The sequence below is a fragment of the Neophocaena asiaeorientalis genome, unplaced genomic scaffold (assembly GCF_003031525.2).
Source record: "Neophocaena asiaeorientalis asiaeorientalis breed wild unplaced genomic scaffold, Neophocaena_asiaeorientalis_V1.1 scaffold43, whole genome shotgun sequence".
NCBI classification, from domain to species: Eukaryota; Metazoa; Chordata; class Mammalia; order Artiodactyla; family Phocoenidae; genus Neophocaena; species Neophocaena asiaeorientalis.
The window spans coordinates 7,819,700-7,842,151 of record NW_020173674.1 but is presented as its reverse complement, the minus strand read 5'-3'; the positions used below and the strand labels follow the sequence as shown (position 1 = coordinate 7,842,151).

At 57.2% G+C, this 22,452-nt stretch overlaps 4 protein-coding genes across 7 annotated transcripts in view; 3 read left to right on the top strand and 1 right to left on the bottom strand.

Moving 5' to 3' along the window:
• CATSPERZ (catsper channel auxiliary subunit zeta) overlaps nt 1–1,052 on the top strand; it is a 3,341-nt gene extending 2,289 nt beyond the window's left edge. The window contains 2 exon segments of the mRNA XM_024749546.1: nt 153–219; nt 943–1,052. Of these exon segments, the coding sequence (XP_024605314.1) occupies nt 153–219; nt 943–1,052 (177 nt within the window).
• An 849-nt stretch (nt 1,053–1,901) lies between these two features.
• Nucleotides 1,902–9,346, top strand: ESRRA (estrogen related receptor alpha). 4 transcript variants are annotated; one of them, XM_024748764.1, is made up of 7 exons: nt 1,902–2,428; nt 3,225–3,561; nt 6,474–6,590; nt 6,751–6,879; nt 7,297–7,464; nt 7,563–7,832; nt 8,260–9,346. In XM_024748764.1, the coding sequence occupies exons 1-7, from the start codon at nt 2,354–2,356 to the stop codon at nt 8,517–8,519; spliced, it is 1,356 nt and encodes a 451-aa protein (XP_024604532.1). In that variant the 5' UTR covers nt 1,902–2,353; the 3' UTR covers nt 8,520–9,346. The 4 variants fall into 4 exon arrangements, with proteins under 4 accessions (XP_024604532.1, XP_024604531.1, XP_024604534.1 ...); XM_024748766.1 differs by having other exon boundaries at nt 2,329–2,343; XM_024748765.1 differs by lacking the exon at nt 1,902–2,428 and adding an exon at nt 2,848–2,872.
• Nucleotides 9,295–10,543, bottom strand: TRMT112 (tRNA methyltransferase activator subunit 11-2). Its single transcript, XM_024748768.1, has 4 exons — nt 10,102–10,543; nt 9,904–10,005; nt 9,665–9,754; nt 9,295–9,577 (listed from the first exon to the last, which is right to left on the bottom strand). Exons 1-4 carry the CDS (start codon nt 10,177–10,179, stop codon nt 9,470–9,472), a joined length of 378 nt encoding a protein of 125 aa, XP_024604536.1. The 5' UTR covers nt 10,180–10,543; the 3' UTR covers nt 9,295–9,469.
• Nucleotides 10,544–10,814: 271 nt separating this feature from the next.
• Nucleotides 10,815–13,709, top strand: PRDX5 (peroxiredoxin 5). Its single transcript, XM_024748767.1, has 6 exons — nt 10,815–11,086; nt 12,289–12,423; nt 12,925–13,056; nt 13,129–13,167; nt 13,286–13,347; nt 13,456–13,709. The coding sequence occupies exons 1-6, from the start codon at nt 10,901–10,903 to the stop codon at nt 13,559–13,561; spliced, it is 660 nt and encodes a 219-aa protein (XP_024604535.1). The 5' UTR covers nt 10,815–10,900; the 3' UTR covers nt 13,562–13,709.
• The last annotated feature ends 8,743 nt before the right edge of the window (nt 13,710–22,452 follow it).

Sequence of the window (22,452 nt, the reverse complement as noted above, 5' to 3'; positions counted from 1 at the left end):
GTTTCAGGGGTGAGAGGGTGGGGGGGCTTTGCAGGGTGGAGGGGCAGGCAGGTCGGTTGAGGGTCTTGAGCCTGGAGGGAGCAGGTGGGGCATTTCAGCTGTGGGCAGAGCTGGGGTCCCTTGTACATCTGAGTCTCTTGCTGCCTCTCCAGCTGCCCCTGCCCCTGACTGAACTCATGGAGAATGAAGCTCTGGAAATCCTCACCAAAGCCCTCCGGAGTGAGCCTCCCCACTCCCCATCCCCCCAGCTCCCACAAGAGACCTTGGGGGATTTGGCAGGGCTTCGGCCTGTGGGAGTGGGGTTTCAGGATGTGTCTGCCTTGTCAGATTCCCTTACCACCCACAAATATTCCAGAAGCCCCATTAAAAGTAAAAAGTTAGGAGGCTGGGCATAGGGAGACCTAGTGGGGACAGCATGGGGTGACCGTCAAGGGCCTGGGCTCTAGCCTCAGTGCAGCCCCTCTCAACCTGATGTAGGTTTTCTAAGGCTATTTCTTCACTTGCACATTGGGGATGACAGCCTTTCTGTGGCCTTGGCCCCTCTCTGGTTGCTGTGAGGAGCCTTTGGACAGTGGATTATTTGAGTAAACTTCCTTTGATTTGCCCTGCTTAGTTTATGAATGTGGGGGTGGGGTGGGGAGGGCTAATGGCTGAGACTGGGTGGGCGAAGCGGTGTCCCAAAAGCTGTCTGCTCCCAGTGCCCTAATTCAGGCCGGCAACATCTTCTCTAAACTTGCCTTCCTCATCCATCCTCCACTCCAACACCCCCATCCTACTCTGAATCCCCCATCTGTTTGGAGCACAGGTCTATGACTTGACCATTCGAAACAAACAGGCAGGTCCCAGTACCCTGGAGATCCAAAGTTCCCCAAAGAACAAAGACCAGCTGCTGGGGGAGGCCATGCCCCTGCTCACTGCCCTGAGTTGGGTTCTGCCCTCCAGGTTACCGATCGGAGATCGGCCGGGACCACTTCCTGACCAAGCAGCTGCAGCGATACATCGAGGGGCTCAAGAGGCGCCGGAACAAGAGGCTGCAAGTCATGGTGATCTGAGAGCACCGCCTCGGGCTCGAGTGACCGCCCGACTCCAGCCCTGGTCCCAGATCCAAGCCCGACCCTGTCCATGTGGATTTTGAGCCTTAGAGAAATAAAAGAGTCTTCTGTACATGGTCCGTGAGTCAATGCGTGGCTGCCCGCGTGAGGCGGACGCACGTGGCCCCGCCTTTCCCTGTGACCTTCACTCGGTCACCGCAGTGACCTTGAGCGTTCTCGGTTCGGGCCCTATCGGCTCCGCCTTCCCGGGACTCGAAATCCAGGACTTCTTGCATGCATTAGGTCTGCTTCTCCCACTCCGGTTTCAGCAGCTTTGTGGTGACACTGGGTGAGAGGTCCAAGTGCCCCGATTGTGTTATCCTGGGGGAAGGCGGAAAAGGGAAAGGGACAGCACCTCCTATCTAATTTGGGCGTGCTAGGCTCCGCCCCTCATGCATATGCAGACACCCTACCCCCCCCACCCCGTGCTGGTCCCGCCCTCTCATCTACATATGTATATCATCTCCCGGACCCTCAGAGGCGGCCGCTGAACTACCTCTCCCATTTCCCTTGCGCACAGCGCACCCCGCCTCCTTCTTTACGTAAGAACGCTCCTGGCCCCACCCCCTCCCGTAGCCTCTCCGCGTCTCCTCTGGCCACGCCCTCTCAGCGGCCGCATACGCAAGCAAGTACGCCGCTGCGGCTCGCCGGCGGCTGGGCGAGGCCTTCATGAAGGCCGGCCCTCTGGCTTCGCCGGTTCCGCCCTGACACGTCCCGGAGCGCAGGCGCTGCTCGGCCCACTTGCCTGATTAGCATAGGGCGCTGGGCCACGCCCCCTGCTTTGCATGCGCACGGCCAGCCCCTCCGGTCGAAAGCCAGACAGGATCAGGGTCTGGGCGGGATATGGCGTCCAGGTCTTAGGGCGCCGGCCTGAGACCAGAGTCGGGCTTGGGCTTCGAATCTAGTCCCAGAGCAGGGTTCAGTCCGGCACCTGGAGCATGCCGAAGTCCCAGGGGAGGGCCGGGCTGGAAGATGGGAAGGGTTCTCTGTCGGGGAAGGGGCTTTGAAGACCACGTGGGGGCGCTCGAAGGGGCCTAGGGCCACCCTCTTCTCTGGGTCAAAGGTCATCGCACTGGCAGGGGAGAACTTCCTCCTCCTTGGCGCTCCCCCATTACTTCCTGATAACCTGATAGAGGTCCCCCGCGGGCGGAGGGGGAGGGGAGGCGCAGCAACTTTAGACAACTTCCCGTAGGTGTGCGCAGGTTGGGGGGGCGGGGCGCCCCGTGGTGGAGGACTCTGCGGCAGCAGGAGTGTAAGAGCGAATGTGCTGGAGGGGGTGCAAGGAGGTGGAGCCACGCCCGCTGGTGTGCCTGGGGCTGGAGGTGGCGATGTGTCAGGTGTGAGAGGCTCTGACTGTGTTTCCACGAGGGACTATGCCTGTGTGTGTGTGTGTGTGTGTGTGTGTGTGAGTGTGGGGCATGGGGAGAGTGTAAGAGTGTGTGAGCGAGAGTGTGATTATGAGCCTTGGGTGTGACTGTTATGGGGTGTGCACTTCAGGAGTGTGCGAAGGCAAACGGGAGCATGAGTGAGTGCCGGGGTTTGGGAAAGGACATGTGTGAGCGTGAACCTGCCCAGGAGAGTGATTGTGAGCGTGTGTGTGAAGGTGAGGACACCTGAGGACCCAGGTGAGTGGGAGTGTGGGTGTAAACACACGCACACATGTGGAGCACATCAACTACCCTTGGGTTTGTGTGTCTCAGTTTAGTTTCTCTCTTGAATGGAGGATACCCAGGTGTGGGGGAGATCACTGAGCTCTCTAGCATCTGGAGAAAATTTGAGAGGTATCTCACTCCTGGCTGGGGATTCCAGACGGGGTTGAAGGTTGCTTGGGCACTTAGGTTACCCTATTCCTTGGCCTGGGTGGGAGTAGGGGGTTTCCAAGCCTCCTGCAGTTTCCCAAGTGGGAGACCGGCTGTCAGTTACTGGCTCTGGAGACTCTGTTTCCATGGCAACAGTCGCGGGCGGGGGTGGGGGGCCTCTTCATGGGCAGCCTTCCTTGGACTCTGTCCCCCCCACCCTCTTGCTGAGCCTGGAAGCCTGGCCCCAGGCCTGGGGTTGGGCAACCAGGGTGACAGGGTGTCTCCATCCCCCATCCCAGGGCCTCCCTGTGACCTGACGGGTCTCTTCCCGCAGGTGACCAGCGCCATGTCCAGCCAGGTGGTGGGCATTGAGCCTCTCTACATCAAGGCAGAGCCAGCCAGTCCTGACAGCCCAAAGGGTTCCTCGGAGACTGAGACTGAGCCCCCTGTGGCCCTGGCCCCTGGCCCAGCTCCCACCCGCTGCCTCCCAGGCCACAAGGAGGAGGAGGATGGGGAGGGGGCTGGGCCTGGCGAGCAGGGTGGTGGGAAGCTGGTGCTCAGCTCCCTGCCCAAACGCCTCTGCCTGGTCTGTGGGGACGTGGCCTCCGGCTACCACTATGGTGTGGCATCCTGTGAGGCCTGCAAAGCCTTCTTCAAGAGGACCATCCAGGGTGAGCCCCCACCCCGCTCCTGTGCCCTTTGCCCTCTGGGCCTGGCGCTCCCCAGTTGGTGCACTGCTGGGTGGCAGTAGGCCCCCAGGCTGCCGTGGTACCACTTGGGGTTGGCAGCCTGGAGTTCCCAGGCCCTCCTACCTCCCAGGAACGTCCTTTCCCTTAAATGTTAAATAAAGCCACCAGGATGTGTTGATGGATTGGATGTGGGGTGTGAGAGTGGGACTCAAGATGCCTCCTAAGTTTCTGGGTACTCTAGGCCCAGCACCTTCCACAGCGGCTCTGAAAAATTCAAAGCAGCCTCTGCTTACTCCTAAACTTTATTCTTGCTTCCAGCAGCTGCTGGCCTCTCACCAGCAGAGAATATGCCCCCTTTTGTGTTGATTTCCCCGAAGCAGCACGAGCACAAGGCAGGTTTTTACGGGTAACTGAGTGGCTATGTCGTACTTCAGCACCTAACTTTAAAAAGACTATTAGGCATCCCTGCCAGTAGTACTCACTGAATTTTTCTCACTCAGGAGAGCATATCAAAATACGAGTGAGCAAGATGGTGATGTAATAAGCGTTATTTGGGATGGGCCCATTACTTATATTTTTATATAAACCATCGGTTACTTGGGGGTTATAACATGTAGGCTTTTTGAGAACATTTCTTGAGTGCCAGGCACTGTGTCCTGTTACGTTTATGGTCTCAGTTACCCACACAGCAATCTCTAAGGTGCCAGCACTATTATAACTGAAGCCCAGAGAGGTTTTCAAAACTTTGTTCAGGTCCCACGGGTAGAAAAATGGCAGAAACAAGATATGAACTTGGGTCGATTGAGGTCCAGAGCTAAGCTCGTAAAGGCCAGACTGTTGCCTCTGCTTATTACTAATAACCGAACTTTGGACAGATGCCTCACGACTGATTGTGACATTCTAGCAAGTTTTGACTTGGCTGAGACCCGCTGGTCTAAAAGCTCCGTGCTCCCTTCTGGCCCTGAAGACCTGAGCCAACAGGTCCAGGTCCGGGTCCAGGTGTCTCCTACCCACCCTGGAATGCTTCGTTCTCTGTTGACAAATAGTTATCGAGCACTAGCCATAAATAGTGATCATTTATTGAGCATTTAGGTGCTGTGAGCCATGTTAAATGTCTTACCTTGATTTTCCCATTTAGTTCTCACAACTAACCTTCGTAAGAAGTAGTTTTTTTATAAAGTTTTATATTTATTTATTTATTTAATTTATTTATTTTTGGCTGCATTGGGTCTTCGTTGCTGCATCCGGACTTTCTCTAGTTGCGGCGAGCGGGGACTACTCTTCACTGCGGTGGCTTCTCTTGTTGCGAAGCACGGGCTCTAGGCGCGCAGGCTTCGGCATTTGTGGCGTGTGAGCTCAGTAGTTGTGGCTCGCGGGCTCTAGAGCCCAGGCTCAGTATTTGTGGCGCACGGGCTTAGCTGCTCCGCTGCGTGTGGGATCTTCCTGGCCCAGGGCTTGAACCCGTGTCCCCTGCATTGGCAGGCGGATTCTTAACCACTGCACCACCGGGGAAGCCCAGAAGTAGTTTTTAATCATCCCAGTTTTACAGATGGGAAAACTGAGGGTTCGAGGGCTTAGGTGTGGGACTTGCCCAAGGTCACACCATTGGTAAGTGGCAGCCTCCAGGATCCTTGCTCTTCACAAACTTGTGCTCTGCTGTCCTGGCCAGTGTTCCAGGTGTGGGGGCATAGCTGGGACCAAGGCAGGATCGCTCCTGTCCTCAAGCAGTTTACACTCCAGCAGAGGGAGAGCCAGAGAAAACAGTGAAATGTACACAGCTGTTACAGTACAGCTGCCGTGAGCGCCGGAGGGCGAGGAGCAGGGTGTGTGCCAGGGAACCTGGCTGGGTCTGGGACTCTGGAGTGCCTCCCTGAAGAGGTGTCTTGAGCTGAAGAAGCCCAGGTAGGTTGTAGGAGAAAGCAGGCTGTGAGGAGAAACGCACCACTGGACCGCTAGGGGACTCCCTGTCTTAGGTTTAATAGGATGTCTCTGTGTTGACAGTAACCTAAGGAGGCAAAGACAGAGCAGGAGGGGAGGTGACAGTGACTCTGGTCAAGGGTAGAAACAGTTGCCAGGGGCAGAAGAGGGGCGCTTCTGGACATAGTAGGAGGTGAAGCCCACCAGGATCTGTCGGTGGGTTGGGTTTGGGGTGTGAGAGAGGAATTAAAAATGTCTCCTAGATTTCTGCTTGAGCAGCTGGACACATGCGGCTGCAGGCTTTGGACGGGTAGGTTGGGGGCTCCATCTAGAACGGCTTAAGTTTGTAGTGTCTTCCAGGCGCGCAGGAGGAGGCAGTGGGATACGTCTAGAGTTCAGGCTGGTCTAGGCCAGAGACGGAGATTTGAAAGCCCATGACTTGGTGAGATCACCATTTGAGTGAGTCAGTGGAGACAGGTCGGAGGGCCACCCTAGGGGTCTTCAATGGAAGGAGCGTGGGCCGATGCACAGAAACCACAAGGTGGCAATGAGGTGGGAGGAAAGCCGGGAGTGTGGTTTCCTAGAAGCAAAAGAAGAAAAATGTTTCTAGGAGGGATCAATGGCATTAGATGCTCCATTGGGCCAAATGACATAAGGATGAGAATTGACCGCTTGATGTAGCAATGTGGAGGCCACTGTGGCCCTTGATGAGAGCAGCACAGCCCAGAAACGTGACTTGATAAGAAGCTTGGGCCAGGTGCAGCCCGACTCCTCTGGTCCCAGCCCCTCCCTTGCCCAGGCCAGGGCCCCTAGCCCAGTGGCCTTTCCCTTCAGTGCTCGGGCTTCCCTGCCCCATTCACAGCACTCCTGCTCTCCCCAGACCTGTGCTTACCTGGGGTGAGTCAGGGGACTCCTGTCCACTGGGCCTCCTCCGGGCCCTGGGAGGCCGCCACTGGAGCCCTGCCTCTTCCTGGCAGGGAGCATCGAGTACAGCTGTCCAGCCTCCAACGAGTGCGAGATCACCAAGCGGAGACGCAAGGCCTGCCAGGCCTGTCGCTTCACCAAGTGCCTGCGGGTGGGCATGCTCAAGGAGGGTGAGCGCTGGCGGGGGCCTGGGCAAGGCGTGGGGGCTGGGTGCAGGGGGTTGGGCTGGGCAAGGCCTGGGAAGTTCCTGGCGGACTGGGCTGGGCAGGTGGGCTCTGGAGAGCAGGCCAGCCCCAGCCCCATGGACACAGCCCTGTCCTACAATTCAAGGGGTACGTCTGGACCGTGTCCGGGGTGGGCGACAGAAGTACAAGCGGCGGCCAGAGGTGGACCCGCTGCCCTTCCCAGGCCCCTTCCCTGCTGGACCTCTGGCAGTAGCTGGAGGCCCTCGGAAGACAGGTGAGAGCACAGTGGGGTCTTTGGGGGCTCTGGGGTTGGGGTGGAGCTCGGACATGGGAGACCTGCCTGACATCATTCACACGGGATAATAGTTATCTTGGGCACTGGGACCCAAATCTTCCCTTCACCTATTCATTTACTCATTTTCCCCAAGAAGTATTTACGAAAATATCCTTTTCTACGTCAGGCCTCGAGCAGTACAGCTGGGAGCAGGGAGTTTTCTGACACTCAGGACCTGTCCACAAACAGACGCTTTCCCTGGGAGATAGTGTAGCCCTTCCCACAGAGAGGTGTCTGAGCCTGGCTGGCCAGTGGCTATTGAGGAAGGCCACAGGGGGACTGACTCTGGGAAGATGCTTGACCCTGAAGTGCTGGCCAGGTGATGAATTTGAGTGCCACTTTCAACTATCACTGCAGCCCCGGTGAATGCACTGGTGTCCCACCTCCTGGTGGTTGAGCCTGAGAAGCTGTATGCCATGCCCGACCCAGCGGGCCCTGATGGACACCTCCCAGCCGTGGCTACCCTCTGTGACCTCTTTGACCGAGAGATCGTGGTCACCATCAGCTGGGCCAAGAGCATCCCAGGTAGAGGGCCCCGGCGATGTGGGGCTTCCCTGGGTAGGCGGGGCCCTGCCTGCTCCGGTGCGCTTGCTCAGCCAGCTCTGCCCGCTGCCGCCCTCCAGGTTTCTCGTCACTGTCGCTGTCTGACCAGATGTCAGTTCTGCAGAGCGTGTGGATGGAGGTGCTGGTGTTGGGTGTGGCCCAGCGCTCACTTCCACTGCAGGATGAGCTGGCCTTCGCTGAGGACCTGGTCCTGGATGAAGAGGGGGCTCGAGCAGCTGGCCTGGGGGAGCTGGGGGCTGCCCTGTTGCAGCTGGTGCGGCGACTGCAGGCCCTGCGGCTGGAACGCGAGGAATACGTTCTGCTGAAGGCCCTAGCCCTCGCCAATTCAGGTGAGTCTGGGGCAAGTACTGACAGGTCTCTTTGTAAGGCCCTCTGGTTTTTAACTCTGATGGTGGCACAGTCCCATTTTGCAGACAAGGAAAACTGTAGCTTAGGTGAAGAAAGAACAGTGACTTCCTGAAAGTCACAAAGCCGGGCAAGCACAGGTCCAGGAACTGCATGCAGGATTTTGAACCCTGGTGTCCATACTTTTGTGGAAAGGTGAACCATTTAGTGAGAGAAAAGGTGATGGGGACAGGTGGCCATAGCCGAGGGAGAAGGGGCGGGCCTTGGCTGATGGGCAGGAGCAGTGGGTGGTGCTTCAGCAAATCCTTGTCTGGCTCCTGGTTGGGACCCACCCAGCGGTGCCCAGGCAGATGTGGCTCTGCCCTTTCTGGAGACGGCCCACGTCAACAGCTCTCTCACCTTTCCTCGCAGACTCTGTGCACATTGAAGATGCTGAGGCTGTGGAGCAGCTTCGAGAAGCTCTACACGAGGCCCTGCTGGAGTATGAAGCTGGCCGGGCAGGCCCCGGAGGGGGTGCTGAGCGGAGGCGGGCAGGCAGGCTTCTGCTTACACTACCGCTCCTTCGCCAGACGGCGGGCAAAGTGCTGGCCCATTTCTATGGGGTGAAGCTGGAGGGCAAGGTGCCCATGCACAAGCTGTTCCTGGAGATGCTTGAGGCCATGATGGACTGAGGCGAGGGCTGGGCACAGGTGGGGGTGCTGGCAGGACCCGCCCAGCACGGGGTCAGCCCCAAGGGGGCACAGCTGGGGTCTGGGCAGTGCCACAGCCTGCTGGCAGGGCCAGGGCAACACCATCAGCTGGAGCAGGCCCTATGCCTTCCCCTCCCCCACTCCCAGGGGGTGTCAGAAGCTGGGAACGTGCATGCCCAGGCTCTGGGCACAGTGCTGCCCCTCGCAAGCCATAACGTGCCCCCAGGGTGTAGGGGGCCTTGCGGAAGCCATAGGGGGCTGTAGGGGACGTGTGTGTGTGTGTGTGTGTGTGTGTGTGTTTGTGTGTGTGTATGTGGGGTGGGGGGGGGCAGAAGCCTGATCTCAGGGAGGGAAGGGAGTGGAGGCCACAGTCTCCCAGTGGGTGATGCTTTTGCTGCTGCTTAACCCGACTCCCTCTCCAGAACAGAGAGGGATTTGGAGAGCAAAGGCCCCTGCTCCCTTCGCTCCTTTCCTCATCATTTGCATTGGGCATTACTGCCCCCCCCCTTGAAGCAATAACTCCAAGCAGGCTCCAGCCCCTGGGCCCCTGGGGTGGCCAGGGCGCCCACATCAGCTCCCACCCAGCCTCCTCACGGGGTAGGGAGAGCACTGTCTCTATGCCCTGCAGAGCAATAACACTATATTTATTTTTGGGTTTGGCCAGGGAGGCGCAGGGACATGGGGCAAGCCAGGGCCCAGAGCCCTTGGCTGTACAGAGACTCTATTTTAATGTATATTTGCTGCAAAGAGAAACCGCTTTTGGTTTTGAACCTTTAATGAGAAAAAAAATATAATACCGAGCTCAAGAACACCGTGTGTTTGGTGTGTCACTGGACCAAGGGTTGGGGATACACAGGATAGAAGTAGCAAACAGGATATACGTAAACAAAGATACACACGCTCACAAAATGAAAAACGGGCCTGGCACGCTTTTAAGTCTCAGTTTCCTCATCGCTCAGCAGCATGTTGGGGATCCCACGGCTGATGGGGAACAGACGTCCCGACTCCGGGCATTGCAGGGTGCCCTCCAACACATCCACCTGCAGGAAGAGGGGAAGAGAGCTGAGCACTGACAGCCTCCAGGTGTGGGTGTATGGCCAGGAAGCAAGTAATGGGCTGGTTCTCACCTCCAGCAGAACGTGGTGCATCTTTCTCAGAAATCTCTCGTCATGCTCATATCCCTGTATCGGCTCTTTGGGCACCTCGACCAGATGCAACTGTGGGCAACAGGCCCAAATCATCTCTGGGTATCCCCGTCACTCGCCCTGAGGCCAGGCTCCCTGGCCTGGTGTAAAGGACTGCGGTGAGACCACCCCCCCCCACCACCACCACCAAGGTGTGCACGGGAGAAAACGAGGGTCCTCACGGTGTCCGCAGCCTCCAGAAGCGCCGCCCACTCCACTTTGGGTATCATACGAGCTACGAAGTCGGGGTTGAACTCCACAGGGCTGATGCGGACCTCGGTGGCCTGCGCGGTGGAGAGATTTAGTTAGGCAGGGACCAGATCTTGGTTCTCCTACCCCTGCCCCCAGGAGAGGGGCCCGAGATCTCCCCCGGCCGGTACCTGGAGGCGCAGGGGGAAGCCACGGGGCCCCACCCCCCGCACATGCGAACTCAGCAGGTTGTGGGTGAGCAGCTTCATCTCGACGAAACGCGCTCTCGCAAAGACGGAACCGGAAGGAGGGCGGATTCCCCTGGTGTCATTTCCGGGGCTGCTCCGCTCTATCCTATTGGACAGCTGGGAGGAGCGGAACCGGCGAACTTGCTAGAACTTCCCGTGCTAGCCGGAGCGGAGGTCGGATGGGATCAAACGCTGCTCCCGGAAGCGTTTTGGCAGGAGATTGCTACGGCGCAGGCCCAGTGGTTTCGGCTGAGACAATCCTCAAATTGCTACAAGTCGTGTACAACGCAAATATGTAAAACAGCTGCAATGCAGGGGCCTTCGTGGAAGGCAAAATAAATATGCTTTACTCCTACACAGGCGCCTGACACCATCGTTCCTCGCCCCTCGCTTCGGTTAAGGAACGGAAATACTGCCCCAGTCCGTAAATTATGCCAATCAAAACAGCAGCACCCTATGCTTGCATGCAAATAAGCTGCGCGGCAGCCGAAAGCCCCGCCCATTTGCAAGTGCGCAAGTGATCCAGTCCCTAATGCAGATGAGCCGAGCCGTGTCGAAGACTCCGCCTTGCGCGCGGCGCCCGCGCCTGCGCAGTGGAGGCGCCGCGCAGGGGGCCGGGGCGACCTACGCCCCGCCTTTTGCTCCGCCTTTCGCAGGATTGCGTGGTAGCACCTTTGTCCCGCCCAGCCTTCTACCTTAGCCGTGAGGCAGGGGCGGGGCAATTGTGGTTTCGAGACCCGGCATGCCGCTGGCGTGGCTGCGCATCCTGGGCAGTAGAGTGGGCTCGGCGGTCTCCCGGCCGGCCGTCGCTGAGTGTGCGGCAGTGGCAGCAGCGGGAGCCGGAGGGTGCGTGAAAGGAGGCCTAGAGTGGACGCTTGGCGGGGTCCGAGATTTCAGAAGCGCTGCTGTAGCCATGGCCCCGATCAAGGTGACCGTTGGCCCAGCCAGGCCTGACCTCTTCGCGGCCCCCCCGCCCCCCGCCTATTTCCCCAAGCCCCTTCGTCCCGCTTGTCTGGGGGAGAGTCAACCTGTTTCTTACCCTCCGGACCCCTCCCCGCTGCCCTAGAGGCTCCTTCCGCCGTCTGTACCCCCCATCCCTTCATCAAGACCCTGTGGCTGCAACGTTGTTGCCAGTTTTAGGGGCCTCGTGCCCCATCTCCTGGGACAGTCAAGGCTTTTGAGCCTTCCCCTCGTCTCCCTTCCGCATCCACCTTGGGACACCAGTGTTGAGTCTTCACCATTTTCAGGAGATTGAGTACCATGGCTTCCCACCTTACGGAACCATCTCCTTTACCCTTTTCAATCCCCATATGTGCCCTCCTCCATACCTTCCCGCCCCCATTGCACTCCTCTCGTGGCTAATTCCCACGCTTCTGAGTTTTTCACCCTTCTCATCTTCTGGAACCATCCCCAGCTCCTTGGGACTCCCCTTTGCCCCACAGTCTTCTGAGATCTCCCCCCTCCTTCTGCTTCATCCTACAACCAACTGCTGGGTTTCTCAGAGGCACTCCCCTCACCCCTGACTTTCCTCCCTTTTCTCTACCTTTTCTGGCCCCATGAAGCCCTCACACACTCCCAGGTAGACTGATCCCTCCCCCTTCAAGAGATTCCTTCTTTTATTCTCTACCCTCTGGATGTAGGAATCTGCACCCCACTCCCCAACTTTCCCACCTTCTGCTGCCTTCCCTTTTTCTCTTCTTGAGGGTGGGACACTCAGCCGTGGCCGGGATCCCCTCCCTCCGTGTTGTCAGGGCCTCCTCCCCACCTCCTCCTGCCCATCTACCCCAGTCCTTTCCTGTAACTCAGGTTGTTTACTCAACCTCTTGCGACACCTGGAGAGGCCTCTCCCCTTTTCTGTTGTCACCAACTGGCCCTTAAGAGGAATAGGGCCACCTTGAAACCTGGAGCATGTGGGGTAACCAGGTGGTTGCTGGGAAGGGACCTCTGGAAGCTCTGACGGGGTTGGACTTTCCCGCTGGGTGTCAACCCTGGCTCCACCGGACCAGGCAGGGCTACTTGGCCCTTTGTGCGCCATCCACCATCCGCACAAAGGGCCAAGGAGGCACCACCATCCGGGTGCCTCCTGCACACCACCCCCCACACTCCTTACCTTGGTGTCATTCCCTCTAGGTGGGAGATGCCATCCCATCGGTGGTGGTATTCGAAGGGAAGCCTGGGAACAAGGTGAACCTGGCAGAGCTGTTCAAGGGCAAGAAGGGGGTGCTCTTTGGAGTCCCTGGGGCCTTTACCCCTGGCTGTTCCAAGGTGAGGGCTGCCCTTCTGGGGCTCAGCAGTTGGGATCTTGTGTACATGTTTGTATTGTTCATTAGTCCTTTACATAGTCCTGGGGTAGCTTGTACCAAGAGGATGTAGATGATGTGGCAGTTAAAAAAACGTTATTGGGTTTTTAAAAAAATAAGTTGAGGCTGTGAACAGGTACCAGGAATGTAGGAGAAAAGGTGATGCAATGAAATCCAACACCTCTCATTGATCCTGCTGGGTGACAGGCACAGTGGAAGGGACTTGGGACTTGGGTAAATGAGACATAGTCCTGCCCATGGAAAGTTCATGGTCTTGACCAAGGAACACTTAAGTTTGGATCCGAGCTTCCTAGTGGCCAAGGCAAAAAGGAACTGTGGCTTACACAGTTCTCATTGTCTGATCAAAGCTGTTGAAGTAGGGAAGTGAGGAGGGCCTAGAGATGAAGGGTAGGCTGAGGAGCAGAGGCAATTGTCCATCTTCTTATTCTTTGTTTCCCCTCCCCAGACCCACCTGCCAGGGTACGTGGAGCAGGCTGGCACCCTGAAGGCCAAGGGGATCGAGGTGGTGGCATGTCTGAGCGTTAATGATGTCTTTGTGACTGAAGAGTGGGGACGAGCGCACAACACAGAAGGCAAGGTGAGGTGTGGGTCCTGCGGGGTATCAGGGGCCAAGCAGGAGATTTTTCTTGTGACCTTACTTTCTCCTTAGGTTTGGCTCCTGGCCGACCCCACTGGGGCCTTTGGAAAGGTGAGTGCACCCGGTCCCCCAGCCTCCATCTTGGAAGCAGGGACTTGGAGGGACATGGCCAGTGTGGGGACCAGCCAGGTCTGGGAGTTCCTGACCTTTCCTTTGCTTCTCCTTTCAGGAGACAGATTTGTTACTAGATGATTCACTGGTGTCCCTCTTTGGGAATCGACGGCTGAAGAGGTAAAAGCAGGAGGGTTTCCTGTGCGGTTCCCCTGCTACCCCGCCTGTCTCCATTCCCAGCCTCCAGGCCCAGGCTGTTGCAGCTGGCCCGGCCCTTCTTTCTGGCAGGTTCTCCATGGTGATAGAGGATGGCATCGTGAAGTCCCTGAACGTGGAGCCAGATGGCACGGGCCTCACCTGCAGTCTGGCCCCCAGCATCATCTCACAGCTCTGAGGCCTTGGTCCCAGGTGTACTCCTTCTGTTCTTGCCTATTTCACCTGCCCAGCCCTGGGCAGAGGGCCCCAGCCTAGCCTCAGCTGGGGCTACTCAGTTGGAACTTCGGCCAGATTTCTGTAATAAACACTTCTGGTTCATGTCTGTCTCCTTGATTTTGAATTCCTGCTTTTCTCAGGGCCAGGCCTCATTGACAGTCAAGCTGTGAGGGTAGTGGGCAGGTGCTGAAGGGGGGACTAGTAGGGGACCCTGATTTAACTTAGGAGGTAGTCAGAGAAAGTCCCTTGAACGAGGTGTTATGAAGCCTCCATCTGCAAGCTGAGAAAGGGCCAGTGGTCTGAAGAGTGAGGGAAGGAGCAGTCGTGCAGGGGGAGCTCACCTGGGAAGGCCCTGGGCAGACCTGGGCTTGCCTAGGGCCCCGTGACCTTTTGCATCTGATACCTGGGTGATGGATGATCTCATTTTGACTGTAGACCTCAGGGTAGAAACTTTGTCCCAAGCCCCCACCCCCCCCCCGACACCTGGGCCAAACCTCAGCCCCACCATTCTTTCAGATTCTGCTGAACCCCTTCTGGGAGCACCCACGTCCCAAGAAGGGCCCCTGGCCACGTGGGACCATCTGATGGGCAGAAGGAGCTCCATCAGTGGAGGCAGTGCCGGTTCAGTCTGGGGGCTTCCTGGGAGCAGAGTCTAGGTGAGCTGTAGAGGGGAGGAGATGCTCATGAGACCTGCCCAGCAGTGGGTGTACTGTGAGGGGCTGGGGGTCAGGGAGGCCAGCGGGGCTTGGGGCTGAGGTCCATGGCTGTCTGCAGGCCCTGCCCCCTTGGGCCTCTGCCTCTTGTCCCTGGGAAGCCCTGTGTCTGGCAGCAGACTGATTATTAGACACCTGCCATGTTGAGGAGCTCACAGCCTACGGGAGGCAGGTACTCGAGTTAAACTACAAATCCTCGCCACGACCCTGTGGGATGTGAGCTCTTACTGCCCTGTGATGGCACAGAGAGGTTAGGTAGGTAGGCCTGGCTCACCCAGCCACTTCAGAGGAATTTGGACTTGGCCCCTGGAAACTTTACTCACGTGTGGCACCGACCTGCCATGTGCCCTGTCAGCACCAGGCTCTGAGGGGCCCTCCCTGCCCTGCCCGGCCATCTGTGGAGGCTCAGGGCCGGTGCAGAGCTGCCTAGGGCAGGCTGAGAGGTCTCAGAGAAGGTCGAGGAAAGGCCTGTTGCAGGACACAGCCCTTGAGGCAGTGGGACCAGTGCTCCAGATGGAGGGAGCAATGTGACCGTAGGTACGGAGAGTGGAACAGCCCCAAGATGCTGCGGCGCTGGGGCAGCTGAATGAGAGGATGCCGGGAGGGCAGCCCTGTAGGCTGCTTACCTTTCACCCTGCGGGCCCCTCCGGCCAGTGAAGGATGCCTGCAGGGCAGCGACAGGTCAGATTCCTACCTGGGCTCCCGTGTGGATGTAGAGCTGGAGCAGGGCGAGCAGGGGAGAGGCCAGTGCGGGGCAGGACTGATGACCGAGTGATGTCCAGGAGATGGGTGCTGGGACGGGGGGACCTGTGGGTGTTGGAGGGAAGGGTGAGTCCAGGGGACCACTCGGCTGGAGGTCTAAGGGGTGGTGTCCATGTGGGTGGGCCCTCAGCAGGGGGCCAGCCTCCCTGCAGGGGTCCCAGGTGCTCAGCCTGCCTGAGATGGCCGGCCCACTGACCTTTGTCCCTTCGGTTCTCTCCCACAGTCTGTCACCCCTCAGGGGTCCTGGGCTGGGGTGGGGCGGGGGGCTGACCACCCCTCCAGCTTCCCAAGCCCTTGTAACCTGCCCCTGCCAAGCCCTGGGTCACAGTGCTGTCCTGGACTGGACAGCGGGAAGGCCCTTTCTTTCCCGGACACCATCTCTCAATCTTTGCGTCATACAAATGAGGAAACTGAGGCGTACGTAGTTTCCTCCGTGGTCACCTGTGCGCACACCAGTGAGTGGTTTGGAACCCCTGGGAGCCCCAGGTAGAGGGAGCATGAGAGTCAGCAGCCGGGCTCTCAAAGCCGGGTGTCTGCCGGTGTAGATGGCAGGTCAAGCGGGCCCCCTGTGGGCTGGCACCCTTATTCCTCTTCCCAGCAGACCTTGTGCCACTCTGGCAGCTCCCCACTCTCAGGACAAGCCCAGTCTCCATGCATGCCACTCAGCTGCCTCTGTTCCTGCACTCCTGGCCTCATGTCTGGGCTGGCTGAAGTCCAGTGAGGCCTCTGAGAGGAAGTGTCCCCTCCAGGGTCCTGTTGCCACTGGCTGGGCCTTTAGGGCAGGATGAGGGGGCTTCCAGGGCCGGAGTGGCCCCTTCGGACAGCATGATGGGAGTTCGGTGTGGGTGGAGGTGGGCCTTTGGCCTCAGTGGCCCTGGATGCTGGCCGTGTGGCTCAGCTTTGGTGTGGTGGGTGTCCTGCGAGCTGCTCCAGGTGCTGGAGTGGCCAAGATCAACCGTCTCATGGTAAGAGCATCTGGCAGATCTCCACCTCCAGGGCGGACAGGTCAGATTTCAGGCCTATAGATAAGGGCAGGCCAGGCCACGGTGGCCTAGACCAGCAGGTTCTGGAGGCCTGGGGCTACACATGACAGAGCACTGTACGTGACCTGCCTGGGCTGTTGGTGGCCTAAAGGCCAACATTAGAATCAATCAACCAACCCTCAAACATTCACCCGACACATCTGCAAGTAAAACTCCCCGGCATGTCCTGACCTGCCCAAGGCCACAGCAACTTCTACCTAGAAGGTCAAGGATTTTGCTCAGTGTCAGCGATTCTGAGCCTTTTCTGGGTCAGAAATTCTTTGGAAGTATTGCTAAGAGCAATGCCCCTTTCCTTAGAAAATGCATGCTTGAATATGTGTGCACACACATGGACACCTACATGCTCTTTAAAGTTTCAAGGAACTCCTAAAGTCCTACCAGAATTCCAGGTGAGCCCCGTCCCCGACCTGGGACGCATCATAGCAGAGGGGGGTTGTCAGGCTTCGGGCTCAGACCACCAGACTGTGAGTCCCAGCCTGCTACTAAGGAGCTGGGGACCTTGGGCAGGCTATTTGGTTTTCCTTGACCCCACTTCCCTCATCTTTAGAGTGAGAATAATCCAACTCACCTCATAGGGTCATTGTGGGGAACGCATGAGACAGTTTATGTAAAGCATTTGGCACAGGGCACTCAGTAAGTGCCCAATACACGGCTGGAATAAAAAAGAAAAAGAACCCCCGCTCTCCACCATGCAGCCTTCATGTTGGTAGGGAAAGAGCTAGGAGTTAGGAGAGAGGCCAAATCCCAGGGCTGTCCTTGATGATTCCCGTTCTGTGCCCCTCTGGGCCTCAGTTTCCACATCAGTATAATGGGGCTAGTGATTCTCTTACCGTCCAATGTCTCTAGGCTCCCAGGATCTCCTTATGTTGTCCGGCACCCAAAGCCTCACCAGAAGGAGCTGGGAAGGCATCTCCAGGGGAATCTTTGTCATCTCCTAGAGAATCAAACCTGGGCTTCTGAGAGCAAGAGGGGGCTGGAAGGGGTCCCAGCATTTCTGGCCTAGACTAGGCTTGGGCTGCAGCCATGCAGGCACCATGATTGGGAGCCCTGGAGGCTACTGGCCCCAGGAGAACACACCCTGCTGGTCTTGCTTTGGGTTTGGCTGCATAGGCATAGAGGAGTGACAGCGGAGAAAGTGTGTGTGTGTGTGTGTGTGTGTGTGTGTGTGTACATATATGTGTTTGTATAACTTCTAGAGAAGTTTGGGTAGCATCTGTGTGAAGGCACAGATTTTTGGTGCTAATAAACATGCATATCAATCTGTTATGTTATTAATATTTGCACCAACTCTGCCTGCTTGAGCTGGGAATCATATTTTTTTCTTAACATAGGTAAGGTGCCCTGCTCAGGGTAGGGAATGTGGGAAATATTCAACATGTGTTTTGGGAAGGAGTAAAAAGTGCAGAGAGGGAGACAGAAAGCTATCTTCTCTCCAGCTTCTTGAATATTGGTTCCCATTGTTCCAGCATAAACTTGACTATAGTGGTTCTTAATTAGAACTAGACTTGTCCGTGTCTCCTGCATCAGCAGGCAGACTCTCAACCGCTGCGCCACCAGGGAAGCCCGAGTCACTGGTTTTTAGTCTATTCACCAAGTTGTGCAGCCATCACCACTACTATCCCCAAGGGGCGGGCGGGATCTTAGTTCCCCGACCAGGGATGGAACCTGGGCCCCCTGCAGTGGAAGCGCGCAGTCTTAACTGCTGGACCGCCAGGGGCGTCCCTCAGGTGGATTTTTAATCTCAGTGACTTCTGCCAAGAGGAGGCTGTTGCTTGTCTCGCCCGGCACTGCGATGCGTGTGTGCGTGTCCTGTGTGCTTGTGAAGACTCATTCGGACTTCCGGGGGCTCCGCTTCCCACAGTCACGTCAGTATCTTGCATCCGGCGGCTGTTTGCTGAGAGTCATCTCTGCGCCAGGCACTGTGCGGGGCTCTGGGACACAGCAGTGAATACGCTGGGGCACGGGCCCTGCGGGCGCCACGGGTCTCCCAGCCAGGGCAGCGCCAGCGCAGCTCTGGTCCCACCTCCATGCGCTCCCAGGCTAGTGGGGGCGCCAGACGCCGCATGAGTGCTTACAATCAGTGTGGTGAAGATGTGAAGAGGAAGCACAGGTTGGTCATTTGGGGTATCACAGAAGAAGGACCCTGCCCACTACCCCACCCTCCCATGGGGGAAAGGAAGGGAGAAAAGGACTTCTGGCTGCGGCTGAGAAATGAATAGGTGATAGCCAGGCGAGCAGAGGTGGAAAGTGTGCTCCAGGTGGCGGGAACAGCCTGTGTAAACGCTAAAGGTGAGGCAGATGAGAGAATGGACTGAGCAGCCCAGGTGAGGGCAGAGAGAGGATTTTGTCCACAAGCCATGGCACGATTGGCTTCTCCTGGTGGACATCTGGGTTTGTCCACGATTTGGCTACGGGCAGCTTCAGACACATTTCTGATTTTGTTTCCTCTTGGGCTTCCTCCTCAGGGCGTGTTCCCCAATGCTGAGAGTGGTTGGGTCAAAGGGCGCTGGAGGTTTTACTGGTGTCTGAAAACCCTGAGGCCGTTTTAAGGGCCATCAGGGATACGTGCATGTGCTCCTCTCCCCCCTCTCCGCAGTGAGCCAACCCGAGTTTTACCTTCTGGATTTACTTTTTGCTCGCTTAATGGATTTTTTTTTTTTGCGGTACACGGGCCTCTCACTGTTGTGGCCTCTCCCATTGCGGAGCACAGGCTCCGGACGCGCAGGCTCAGCGGCCATGGCTCACGGGCCCAGCCGCTCCGCGGCATGTGGGATCTTCCCGGACCAGGGCACGAACCCGTGCCCCCTGCACTGGCAGGCGGACTCTCAACCACCGCGCCACCAGGGAAGCCCTGCTTAATGGATTTTTAATGGTACCTCAGAGCTGTCTTTGATGTGTGTGTCTTTAATTATGAGGGAGGCTGGCAACCTCAGGGCTTGGCACTGGGTCTCCCCATGCTTGCTAACTGGGCTCTGGGCTCCAGCCTTACCCTCCCAGCAGGCAGCAAAAAGGCAGTGGGGACCGTGGGAGGAGATGCAGCTCTCAGAGCGAGGACTTAGGTTTACCCTCAGTTGTCTTATTTACCCTCATACCCCTCTGAGCCTCACTTTCCTCATCTCTGCAATAGGAATTCCTTTTTTTTTTTTTTTTTGCTGCACCACGTGGCTTGTGGAATTTTAGTTTCCTAACCAGGGATCAAACCCGGGCTCTTGGCAATGCGAGTGCAGAGTCCTAACCACTGGACCACCAGGGAATTCCCTGAAGTAGGAATTCATCTGTTCAAAACCATGAATTCAGCTGCCACTGTATCGTGGCTCCAGCACTTCCTGGCTGTGTGGCCTGAAGCAAGTGACAGCCTCTTTGTGTTTTCTTCATCATAAAAGGGAGATGGTAATAATAGTACCTGTATTTTATGGCTGTAGAGGGGATTGAGTGATTAACATATGTGAAGGACAGAGCTGGCATGGGCAAATGGTCAGCACATGGTGTCGGTGTCACTCTCATGGTTTCCTTGGCCCAGACCGCAGCCGTGGACGACCCCACGGCATCCCTGCCCTCACAGAGCTTCCACTCTAGTGGGGAGCAGATGAAGCGAACGAGGGAAGATGCAGAGTGGCTTAAGACTAAGAGGGGAGAAGGACTGGGGTCTCCTTTAGAAAGGGAAAATCTCGGACTTCCCTGGTGGCACAGTGGTTAAGAATCCGCCTGCCATGCAACGGACACGGGTTCGATCCCTGGTCTGGGAAGATCCCACATGCTGCGGAGCAGTTAAGCCTGTGCGCCACAACTACTGAGCCTGCGCTCTAGAGCCCGCGAGCCACATCTACAGAGCCTGCATGCTGCAAGTACTGAAGCCCGCGCGTCTAAAGCCCGTGCTCCGCAACAAGAGAAGCCACCGCAATGAGAAGCCCGCGCACCGCGACGAAGACCCAACACAGCCAAAAATAAATAAATAAAATTAAAAACAAAACAAAACTGTAAGTAATCTACAGGTTTATTTAAAAAAAAAAAAGGGAAAATCTTTTCTGAGAAAGAGGCCATTAGGCACACCAGTAGGGGGAGACGGAGCTAGATGGGGGAGGCGGGTTGTGCATGTGTGTGGGTTGGAGAGGGTGTTCCAGGCTGGGGAACAGCAAATGTCGAGGTGCTGAGGGCAGAAGAGAGACTGAGGAAGCTGGAGCGGGTGTGAGGCTCGGAGGTGTGTGTGTGTGGGGCAAGGGTCAGGTGGCGAGCCTGGGCCGTTCTGCGGGGCCTGGGAGGTCATGGTGAGAGGCTGGAACTTGATTCATAGTATAGGGGGAAGCCACTGGAGGGTTTTTTGTTTTTGGCCACACCGCGAGGCATGTGGGATCTTAGCTCCCCAACCAGGGCTCTAACCCGCGCCGCCTGCATCGGAGGTGCGGAGTCTTAACCACTGGACCGCCAGGGAAGTCCCACCACTGGACTGCCAGGGAAGTCCCTCCACTGGAGGGTTTTAAGCACAGAAGGGTCATGAGTCAGTCAGTGTTTCCGAACAACTCCTTGGGCACTGGGTGGAGGCCACCAGGAGAAGGATTGGTGCCGGGGTGCCAGGCTCGGTGAGAGGCTCGGGGCGAGGCAGGGCCCCCGGGAGCGTCGGGGAGCCCTGGGGAGAGCAGGAAGGGAGAGCTGGCCCAGTGTCAGGTAGTGGCGGCTGGGCCACACCGGGCTCTCTTCAGAGCTGGGCCCGGGCCTTGCAGGCTGCACCCTGAGGCCCTGGGCACCTGGCCCGGCCCTCGGCAGATGGCCCTGGGCCCTACCCTCCCTGGCTCTGGTTTCCCACCGCCTCCTCCCGCCTGGGCAGCTTGCTTGGGTTGCTGGGCTGAGCATTTCTGCTCTTGTCCAACTCTGGTTATTTCCACCCCCAAATAGTAAGTAGGAAAAACACCCCTTCTCAGACACTTGGGTGGGGAGTAGGGAGTCCTTCAGACCCAACGCCAGAGGGTCAGGTGCCCAGAAGCCCCTGGAGGCTGTTTTAGGGTTTTAGTTCTTGAGCCTGGGGCCCTGAACCATCTGGTTAGGGAGCTGGGCCCCAGCCAAGCCGCTGGGGTGTCAGGTGGGGCCTGCCGCAGGCAGGGAGAAAAAGTCGCTCTTTGACTCAGTCCTGGTTGGTCCTGGGCTCTGGTTGAACCCAGCCACCACCTGCCCTGGCCTCCCTGGACTCTGCTTCCCGGAGCCCCAGAGCCCTCGAGCCCTCCTGCCCCGGGTCTTTGGGGTCAGACTAGGGCTACCCAGAGAATTCAAAACCAGAGGGGAAGTGGGAGTCCTTCCTGCTCCCACCCTGTGCAGCTGGGGAAGCTGAGCCCTGAGGTAGGAGGCTGCAGGCAGTTGACGACGTTGTCCATTTGTCTGTCTGTCTTTCTCTGCTTCTTGCCTGCCTCCTGAATTCACATGTTGGCAGCAGTGGGCGCCACCCCCCCCACCTTAAAAACTTCCAGAAAAAGATCTCTGAGATGAGCGGTCATTATGGCACTGTAGGAATAGCAAAAGATGCAAATGTTTAAAATCTTTGTCAATAAGAGACAAAGTGATGATGGGATAGCGCACCGTAGAATACAATGTAGCCATTCAAAAGGCCAAGGCCAACGGTTCTGAACAGAAATGAAGCAGATTGTGAAACAGATCTCAAAGCATGGAGGTGCACACGTAACGTGTGTGTGTGTGGGTGTGTGTGTGTTTGCAACCACTTGTGACAGACAGACTTGGGCAGCTGCAGCTCAGGAAGGACACAGAAAATGCTAACGGGGCATGGCATTGGGGACTGGGGTTGGGAGTGAAGAAGGGGAGACTTGATTTTTTCTCTATATCCTTAGGCACTCTTGACATTTTTTTCTTTTTTCTTTTTTTTTTTTTTGCAGTACACGGGCCTCTCCCTGTTGTGGCCTCTGCCGTTGCGGAGCACAGGTTCCGGACGCGCAGGCTCAGCGGCCATGGCTCACGGGTCCAGCCGCTCCGCGGCATGTGGGATCTTCCCGGACCGGGGCACGAACCCGCGTCCCCTGCATCGGCAGGCGGACTCTCAACCACTGCGCCACCAGGGAAGCCCTCTCTTGACATTTTTAATCATGCATCTGAACAAATTTTTTGAAATAAATTTATTTATTTACTTATTTTTGGCTGTGTTGGGTCTTCATTGCTGCGAGTGGGCTTTCTCTTTGCTGTGGCTTCTCTTGTTGCAGAGCACGGGCTCTAGGTGTTTGGGCTTCAGTAGTTGCAGCAGGTGGGCTCAGTAGTTGTGGTGCACAGGCTTAACTGCTCGTGTCCTCTGCATTGGCAGGCGTTTTCTTAACCATTGTGCCACCAGGTAAGTCCCTGAA

Bases quoted from the DNA above. Each gene is read 5' to 3' on its own strand.
- PRDX5 (XM_024748767.1), top strand. From the start codon at position 10,901: ATGCCGCTGGCGTGGCTGCGCATCCTGGGCAGTAGAGTGGGCTCGGCG. The intron at 12,424-12,924 runs GTGAGGGCTGCC...TCCCCTCCCCAG, and splicing joins TTACCCCTGGCTGTTCCAAG to ACCCACCTGCCAGGGTACGT. The intron at 13,057-13,128 runs GTGAGGTGTGGG...CTTTCTCCTTAG, and splicing joins CGCACAACACAGAAGGCAAG to GTTTGGCTCCTGGCCGACCC.
- ESRRA (XM_024748763.1), top strand. From the start codon at position 2,751: ATGTGGAGCACATCAACTACCCTTGGGTTTGTGTGTCTCAGTTTAGTT. The intron at 6,880-7,296 runs GTGAGAGCACAG...CTATCACTGCAG, and splicing joins TGGAGGCCCTCGGAAGACAG to CCCCGGTGAATGCACTGGTG. The intron at 7,833-8,259 runs GTGAGTCTGGGG...CTTTCCTCGCAG, and splicing joins CCTAGCCCTCGCCAATTCAG to ACTCTGTGCACATTGAAGAT.
- TRMT112 (XM_024748768.1), bottom strand. From the start codon at position 10,179: ATGAAGCTGCTCACCCACAACCTGCTGAGTTCGCATGTGCGGGGGGTG. The intron at 10,006-10,101 runs GTACCGGCCGGG...TCCACCGCGCAG, and splicing joins GCTTCCCCCTGCGCCTCCAG to GCCACCGAGGTCCGCATCAG. The intron at 9,578-9,664 runs GTGAGAACCAGC...CTCTTCCTGCAG, and splicing joins TGCACCACGTTCTGCTGGAG to GTGGATGTGTTGGAGGGCAC.